The sequence below is a fragment of the Platalea leucorodia genome (assembly GCF_965183815.1).
Source record: "Platalea leucorodia genome assembly, chromosome: 2".
In the NCBI taxonomy this organism is placed as follows: Eukaryota; Metazoa; Chordata; class Aves; order Pelecaniformes; family Threskiornithidae; genus Platalea; species Platalea leucorodia.
In genome coordinates, this window is record NC_138824.1 from 131773894 (window position 1) to 131783424 (window position 9531).

The 9531-nt window shown below is 45.1% G+C and overlaps 1 protein-coding gene across 1 annotated transcript; it reads right to left on the reverse strand.

Annotated features, from left to right (window-relative positions):
• Window positions 1-273: 273 nt before the first annotated feature.
• On the reverse strand, window positions 274-8753 carry HAO2 (hydroxyacid oxidase 2; the record flags this gene model as incomplete). Its single annotated transcript, XM_082337680.1, has 7 exons — window positions 274-329; window positions 1607-1676; window positions 3345-3503; window positions 5293-5508; window positions 5880-6163; window positions 6989-7140; window positions 8623-8753. The coding sequence occupies 7 exons, from the start codon at window positions 8751-8753 to the stop codon at window positions 274-276; spliced, it is 1068 nt and encodes a 355-aa protein (XP_082193806.1).
• Between the last annotated feature and the right edge of the window lie 778 nt (window positions 8754-9531).

Sequence of the window (9531 nt, forward strand, 5' to 3'; positions counted from 1 at the left end):
CAACACAGGTAATGCCACAGAACAGCCAGTTTAAAGTAAATGTATTTAAGCAAGTAACAATTACCCAAAGTGTTAAAGAACTCATTGGTCTCAAGAAAAGCAGAGAATGGCCTTTGCTAACATGGAGCCTTTCCCAACCTCCTCAGAAGTTTCCTGAAGGCCTTATCAGATTCTTATTGCACATTCAACATTCGCACCTCCTTTTTCTCTCTTCAGTCTGGTTGGGACCTCAGGGTGAGGTGCCTCTGTTTGGTGGGCGTTGCAGGAGGCTGTTCACAGCTTTGAGAACTGAACTAGGTGTCGGCCAATCTCTGAGACGCTAGCACAGCCTGAAATAAACAGAGAAATGAAAGATGTTGGTGAGAGAAAAAGGTCTATGGATGAAACTTGGAAGATCCCCTCTCTGAAACATGGTCTAGTCTTGTATGAGCCATGGGGGATAGGTTGGTACTCAGCAGCCCACTCACAGGAGCCCTGCTCCTCAATGGCATCTTCAGCCTTGAGGTTAAGCACACGAAAAAAAAAAGATCCTTATAACAAGCTGAGCAGGAGCCGTCTGATCCAGCCAGAAGTGAAAGGCAGACAGAAAAGACACGGGGATTGCTGTGTGTCAAGTGACCAGAGGTGGAGATTTGCATTGACATTTCATTTGGCCAAATCTGGGTGGAATTTCACAGCCCTGCCAAAAAGGTCACAACCTGCTACTCTTGCCGAGTTCAGTGCCCTTTTTCATGTAAAGAAGTGTGAGAGCCTTCTGGAAAATAAACTTGTAGTAATCTTTACTAGTTGAAAAAGTAACCCAAAAAACCAGCCTATTAAGAAATGCCCGATAGGATTTCAGTTCCCGCCTCCCAGTCAGCATTGCTATCCACTTGCATTCACGGTCACTAAGCATGAAAATCTTTAAAACCTGATTTGAAGTGGGATAAGACCCTTTGCTGATGTCTGAATATTTCTGCACTGGATCTGCACGTCGTACTTGTTCATGTGTGAAACTGGAGTTTGTACTGGGCTGTGCAAATTTGCTGTTCAGTGAGGGGGTCAAAGATGGCAGCTACAGGTAGGAGCAGAAGTGAGAAATGCAGAGTGAGTCACAACAGTAAAAGCTTGGAGGAGACACAGAGGCTTTTAAAGTACGTGGGATGCAGAGATTTGAACCTGCATCAACAGACTGTATTCTCTAATACACAGAGAAAAATTCTGCATCCATTTTTTCCGACCTTTTCATGCAGCAAAAAAATTGATTGCATTTTACCCTGGTAAACATTAAATTAAATACTGCAAAACATGAAAATACTGAAAAAAAATGCCCAGCGGAACAGAAATTCCACGTTTTGCTCAGCTCTACTTAGCAGTTTTGCATTTCTTTAATTGGGTCAGAAAGCTGCTTCAACCTACTTCCTCCGTGCAAGCTTCATTGCTATGGCACCTGAAATGCCAAGTAGTTTCACAGGCAGCAAAGAATCACCTTAAATACAGCAACTGGAACCAGCACAGCTCACATGGATTCCCTCTTTGTGACCCATCCATCAGACTTCTGATTTTAGACGGCTCGCACGCAGAAACCTCTGTATCACCAATTACAAATAACCTGCAAAACGCTTACCAGCTAAGGCCATCGACAAACGAAACTCATCCTGCAGGATTCTCAAAACCTCCTGAAGACCTTCTTCACCCTGCTCCAACAAAGAAAGCAGTCAGGGTGAAAGGAGCGCTGGCACAGAGCAATGCTGCGGGATGATTGCACTGTGAGAGCTGGGACAGTCCCTTAGGTCCGTGCCAATTCCAGTGTCTCATGCAGACGAATGATTAAAATGATATGATGGATGTGCTCAGTTCGTCACAGATTAATTTAGATGCTTTTCCTTTTGTGATAGATCTGAACAGGGAAAGAAAACAAAGCTGTTTTTCACTTCTGACATTTTCTAGCTGTTGTTTTTTCTTAGCTTTCAGTTAACCGCCACCAATGGGATTGTTTTAAAATGTCAAGCCTTACAACGCTGACAGTATTTTATGAAGTAATGAGAGTTTTATATACGGTACAGCTTTAAAAACTTTAGTTTACTCAAATAGCGGACTGAATCTTTAAAAATAGTATACTGTGTGTTTTCCTCTGAGCAAGTGACATCAAGAAGCTCAAAATCATGTACATATGATTTTGATCTTACTGTAAAATATTGGAGGATTTTTTTCTTTTTTCTCTTAAATTTTATTTCTATTTCTTGCAATAAAGAACGCTTTGGGTGCAGACGTCAGCGCTTGTTCGTGCCCTTCCTCTCTTGTATGCTAGGGTAATGCCACTGAGATACATCTTTAGGAATACTCCATGGAATATAATATCAAAGCACAGTTAAATTCAAAAAATCCCATCTCCTTTCTGTTCGCATTGTGGGAAAAATGCAGGCAACTCACAGCAACACCCTTTTCACGTTAGGTCCTTTTTCGCTGTTTCCTGGCAACAGAAACCCTGTTGCCAACTCTTCCAGGTTTCTCAGAAGACTCAGGTGATTTCTTGCTTAAAGCCTAGCTACTGGACTCCACAGCAATCAACCACTGCACAGGAGTCTCATTTAAAAGATAGGAAATGTTTCTAGATCATAAAAATAAATATTTTTTTCTTCTAGAGAAAAGCTTGAAAGCTCCAGTCCAGAGGCTAAAAAGCAAAAATTTAGCAAAGCGAACAACCAATATCATTACATTTTAATTTTAATTATATTATGTTAACCTTCTGCATCAGAGGCCTAATTCATGACTCTGGATCATAGAAATATGCTAGCAGTTAAGAAGCAGCAAAGCTGGAACTGAGATAGTAGTGGCACCCAGGTACCTCCAGGACACAGTTATGCTCAGTCTTGTCCAAAATGTTTCAGACATCAGCAGGATGAAGTTCAGTATGTATTTCTGAAGAACCCATAACACCACTATGAAATGGCTGTCTCAAAACCATATATTGTTTCCAAGTAAGCCAACAGCAAATAAAATTGTCAGACTCATCTTTGTGGCAAATAAGCCCCCCTCCAATTTTCAAAAGCACTGATTGTCCCGAGTCCTATAGTATTTTAGTACCAAACAGCAACACCAAGAAATCAGGTCCCATAAAGCAATGTTAGCAGCTTCAAAATCATATTTGAAATTGTAACATTCAGTGGTATTTTTAAATCACAGAAAATGTCTGGTTTTGATTCAATTTGTGGTGTTTCCACTTAAAATTCAGCAAAACAAACAAAAAAAAAAAGGGTAAGATTCTTTAGTGATGAAAACTGTCTCTATGACTTTTAAATAACAACAACAGAGTGTTGGAAAGTATGAAAAGCAGACATGCAAACTCCAAGCTCCTTACTCACCTTGTAAGCCAGACCCCATAAGGCTGGTCTTCCAATAAAGACACATTTTGCTCCCAGTGCCAGTGCTTTTAATACGTCGCTTCCTTTTCGTATTCCACCATCTAAATATACTTCGACTCTGCCTTGAACTGCCTCCACAACCTCAACCAGGGCATCGATCTGCAAAGAAGCAGCCACTCTCACCTTGAGCTCAGCTTTTGATTCCAGGAGAAAGAGGAGATATTCCAAAGAGACAAGCAGGGATGCGATACTGTAATAGCATACCTCCTTGAAATGAAAAGTGACAAGGCATCACACATAGCTCGGCACCAAAGGCTGCAGAATAAAGTGCAGCTCCCTGTTCTGTTTGCCAGACAGTTCATTCCATTTCCCAGTGCTTTGCTTATACTGATGCTCTTTGCTAGCACTTCTGATAAGTGAAAAAGTAACATTTTCACTTGCTTTCTGAAGGATTTTTAAAATAAATTTCAATGGAAATAATTGTCGTTAATATCTTACTTTCATTTGAGCCAATGATGAATGATACAAATGTCTGTAAAAAAGGCTGATGTCAAACTTCTCCCTGCTACTGCCCAAATTGCCTACACCTACATTTCAACCTAACCCTGGTGACCACCGTCGAAAGCCTCCTCAAACCCCAGAAAGCATCTGTGAAGGATTTCATTTGCTATGTAGGACAGTCAAGGTATCTTTTCCTCCAGGCTAAGTCTCCCGATTCCCTAAGGTCTTTTCTGTAGAGCGCGGCGCAGTGCCAGGCTGGTAGAGCAGGGCAGTACCACGCCGAGATGCTGGCAGTGTAATCAGTGGCAGGACACTAGACTTAATTAACTCTCCTTCACAGCAAACCCAAAGGTCTCTTTTCTGCAGTCTCCTATACTCTTTTGCCTTCTTCTCATCTTTTTTAAGTAGAACAGCTATAACTAAGTTTAGTAAGTAGATTTTTCCAACTGGTCATAATTTTTTCTGGAATTTCAGCCTGAAAAATTTCAGCCTGAACCTTCCCAGGAGTAGCTCACCAAGAGCAAGGACAATAGCTTCTGCTGCCAGGCTTGGTACCAGAGGAGTAGCAGAGCTGAACTAGGTATCTACTGGTTTGTCTGTGTATGTAAAGAAACTTCTAAGGTAGAAGAGCAGTTTAATGTGGATGCCATTTCCATTATTATGTCTTTAGCATTTAGATTTTTTTTTAATCTTAATTGTTGGCCTTGACATAGAATAGAAGAGAATTCCCTGCTGCCTGTTTTTATTTTACAGAGGAAAACAGAGAAAAGAAGGTCCGTAAGATACTATGCAATACAGAACTGTAAAAGAAGAACAATTGGAAAAATTGTCAGAAGCCAAATAAAAGCAGTGAAATACACATGCGTCCAAACAACCCCCAATTTCTTTGTACAGATTAAAAAGTGGGGGAATTTTTCTCCAGATAAGTTATCCTTTTTCTGGCTCAGGAAAGTCAATAAATTCCCATTTAGACTTGAGTCTGTAAATACGCAAGCAGACCTCTCACTAAATCTAGCTGCATTGTTTGTGCGTGTTTTGGCAGATGTGAACAATGAGAATACATTATGCTCTCATTTGTACATTTTTGGTTCCAGAGCTTTGTTTTATTTTTGCTGCAGTGCGCAAAGAGTACGTGTGCACTGCACCAGCTAACGAAGACATAGGCAGAAAACTTTTACTTAGGCCAGTAGCTGATCTGCAGTTATATGGGTTCGGTGCTGCTTACAGAACCCTCCCAAGAAGCCGAGAAAATACTCCAGTGGGTAGCCCATGCCAAGGCATGCATCTTACCAGTTTAAAGCTAAAGTACCTCTGCACACATCCACAGCCACGCAACAAACACACAAGTCCACCAGAAGCATATATACAAAGACGAACATAGAGATACCCAGGTTAGCACAAATGTGCGTACAATAAACACCCACGGGACATCTGTTTTCTCACTTACGGTGGCAGGTCCTCCATCCAGTTGCCTTCCACCGTGATTGGACACAATAATTCCCTGAACTCCATGTCTCACTGCCAGCTCTGCATCTTCTTTCGTCAAGATGCCTTTGATGATGATGGGCAGGTGGGTCAGGCTCCGCAGCCAGTAGATATCGTTCCAGGTGACCGAAGGATCCAAGCTGTTGGGTGGCAGTCCGTACTCCGAACGGTCATCTCCCTACAGCCATAGGACAGAAGGAAACCTCATCTGAGCTGTAACAATACAGAGGCCCCTTGATGTCTTTCCCTGCCCTAGAACAGATTAATTAAACTTGCTAACAGACATGTTCATCAGCTCCAGAAAGCATGGGTCTCTGGAGGAGAATAATTACAACGGGGATGGAGATCAGTGTCTCTAAGGCAGCTGGACTGGGATTTTGAAGCCAGAACCCAGGCTGGCAGGAGGTCAAGCCAGGACGCTGCAGAACCAGAAGGGGAGAAGATACACCCTGGGTACAGCAGATGCCAAAGCAGCAGTTACCCGGCGGTTTTTGTCTCATGTGGTACCCACCAGCACAGTGAATGAAAGGATGGGCTCGTTTTACAAACCTCAAAGGCTCCTTCCAAGTTCTTCACTTTCATGTGGGGAGGAAGGCGGAAACCATTGCGGACATCGTCGCGTCTTTTGCCTGTGTAGGGCAGATCCGCGGTGAGGACAAGGCCCTGGAAACCCAAGGCCTCCGCCCGTTGGACCAGCTGCTGGGAAACCGCCCTGTTGCGGTGGATGTAGAGCTGGAACCATTGGAGGCTGCCGGGGGCGGCCGCGGAGATCTCCTCCAGCGTGCAGGTGGAGTACGTACTGGCAATGTAGCAGGTGTTCATCGCTTTGGCCGCTTCGGGAGGTATTGGAAAATAATCAGAATCAAGGTCATTTGACAACAGGTATAAAAGTTTTCTATACACAGTTTGCAGAGAACACCCGAACTCCTGTTTTACTTATATCCTACCAAACACAGCTCTCTACCAATTGGCAAATATGCCCCTGGGGTTAAAAATGGCTATATTTACCATGCACTGTTGGAGGATCATGGTTAAGAAAGCAGGAAAGGGAGAGGTAATTCACCAAGTGGTGCTTTCATTTTGCACTATTTTTTTTTGTAAAAAGCATGAACTTTATGACTCCATCCTCTCAGGAATGTGCTGGCAAATGCACTCAGTGTACACAGAAACACACACAGGAGAAAAGGTATTTCCAGGGATCAGCCCTCCAAACCCACCACAGAATTTGGGAAGAGAGGTTATGCTTTCCCCAAAGGGAGACACTGTTCTTACCAGTAACAAGGAATTTACAGGCTGAGTCCCATCCACCACTTTTACATCCTATCTGGAGCCCACAGCACTGAGGACCTGCGTGGACCTTGGTGTACACCAGAAATGTGTCCACGGTCTCTGTCTTAAGTTTGCAGCAGCCTCCACAGGGCTGATCTTGTAATAGTGCTGGCTGGAGAAGTAGAGGAATGTCTATGTGGCTTCCCATGCACTTTGTGTCACCAGACCCCAGTGGGTCATCCACACAAAGGGGTGTCAGAAAGTGGGAAAGGAGTTTGCCCCTTCAAGCCTGAAGATTTTGCTCAGTCAGACTTCAAGTCATCCTAACAGCTTCTTGAGGCTTTTCCACAAACCCCTTTTTGCTACACGGCAACAAAGCAGAAGAGTACCTCTGGCTGTGCTTTTCTCTCCATCAGGCCATGCTAGCTGGTGGAAGCCGGTAGGGGCGATTCCTACAGGAAAGCTGATTTCAGTCCCCAGGAGCTTCGTCCTAATGTCCATCATGGATACGTCCCGCAGCATACGTGGCCGGAAACGAATTCTGTAAGGCAATAAAAACCCCTTCAGAACGGTAACTGTCCAGTGGTTTTTCTGAAGTTTCATGGAAACCAGGTTGTCATTTACCTATTGCAATGCAGGAATCTGAGCCAATAATGAAAACAGCGTATAACAAAGGCTCTCTGTTCTTTCTGTTCACTTTTAGAGGTCAGTTCAGCCAGCAGTTCAGCCACTTCCAATTTTCATTAATCCCATACTCCTGCTCACTGGCCATAGTACATAATTTCTGCATTTTCCACTTCAGCTCACCAGCTCTTGCTCTCCCACTGTCCATCCCACAGATTCCTTCTCCTTGCAGCCCGGTCCCAGGTCTCTGCCTTCCACGCCACCATTCACTGTACATTGTGCCTGCCCTCACTGTCGGCAGCGTGTTCCCCAAATCCCATACTAGTTACACACAGGCTTCCTACTGTTCACCAATGCTCCCCATTGCATCGCATTCTATTATAGCCACTCATCCCCTTTCCTGTCACACCCTACCCTTCACCTGGACCTTCAGCATCCCTTATGCCTCATACAATCTATGTCATATTCAGACTAGCACCAGAGCATGCAGTGTATGTCATTCAGGTATTTTGCTTGGGAAGCACCTTGAAAGGGAAGGTGTGAGGAATCTTAGAATCATAGAATCATTTAGGTTGGAAAAGATCCTTAAGATCATCGAGTCCAACCGTTAACCTAACACTGCCAAGTCCACTGCTAAATTATGTCCCCAAGCACCACATCTCCCCGGCTTTTAAATACCTCCAGGGGTGGGGACTCAGCCCCTGCCCTGGGCAGCCTGGGCCAGGGCCTGACCACTCTCTCCGTGAAGAAGTTTTTCCCCATACCCAACCCAACCCTGCCCTGGCGCAGCTTGAGGCCGTTCCCTCTCGTCCCAGCGCTTGTTCCTGGGGAGCAGAGACCGACCCCCCCGGCTCCAGCCTCCTTTCAGGCCGTTGCAGAGAGCGATGAGGGCTCCCCTCAGCCTCCTCTTCTCCAGGCTGAGCCCCCCCAGCTCCCCCAGCCGCTCCTCCCCAGCCTTGTGCTCCAGCCCCTGCCCCAGCCTCGCTGCCCTGCTCTGGCCACGCTCCAGCCCCTCCATGGCCGCCTTGGGGTGCGGGGCCCAGCGCTGAGCACAGCATTCGAGGGGCGGCCTCACCGGTGCCCAGCGCAGGGGGACCATCACCTCCCTGCTCCTGCTGGCTACGCTATTCCTGATACAAGCCAGGGTGCCACTGGCCCTCTTGGCCACCTGGGCACACTGCTGGCTCATGTTCAGCTGGCTGTCGACCAACACCCCCAGGCCCTTTTCCACCGAGCAGCTCTCCATCCACTCTTCCCCAAGCCTGTAGCATTGCTTGGGGTTGTTGTGACCCACATGCAGCCCACCACAAGCTTCTTGGCTTGTGAAGTCCAAACACTTGCACAAAAATTTAGTTTAAAAGCTTCCAGTACAACACCCCTCATTTCGTCCTCACCTTACCTTTTATATGCCAGGATGTTTTCATCTCGGGTGCTACAGTCATCTGCTCCAGCTGCAAAAAAATCCCAAGCAATCTTGGGTAAATACTTTTTAGCATAAGCTTCGAAGTCTGAAAGACACACCATAGCCATTGCCAAGAGAGGCTCTGGGAACCCTGAAGAAAAGAATAACATGGAGCGGAAATTAGATCCCTGAACCGTCATTCTCTCTCCCGGGGACTCTAATGTCACTTAAGGCAAACCTTGGGCCTATCTGTCTCATAGAAGAGTTGCTGAGAGGTTCTCTCAGTCTATCTTGCCATTCATCCTCTCCCCTAGTACGAGGAAAACTTGCGGCTGCAGCCATAAGAGTAGGAAGAAGCTTGCATCTCTGTGCCTCTCCTTACTCTGTCTTAATGAACAGAAACCCAAAGAGGACATTTTCAGTCCTCTGCTATTTTAAGACACAGCAGTTGTATAATTCTATTATAAATTCCATCTTAAAACTAGCCGGGTTATTTGTTCCACTAGTTCTCCTCAAAGGTTGGCGCAAAACATCATTTGCTGGATTGCCCCTTAGGACGACTCCCTGACTGAACAATTAGTTATGGAGTGCAGTGACTAAATTCAAGCTCAAAAAATCGGGAAGCAAGTAAATACAGAGTCTACATCTATCCTCCTCCAGCATGAAAGCATTGTAAAACTATGTCCAGACTCTGAGTGCCAGTCACTGTCAAGGCCAGAGCTGTGAAAAAAAAAAAGTATTTTCTACAGATCTTCATTTCTCTTTTGTAACAAATATCTTCTGGGTGTTTGCATTACATACGGCAGCATTGATACCTGCTAAAAAAGGAGCATATGAAATTTGGACAAACTATGAGAGAACACTGGCAAAAAGCAACTTCCACAACATGAAACATGACTCTAAGAA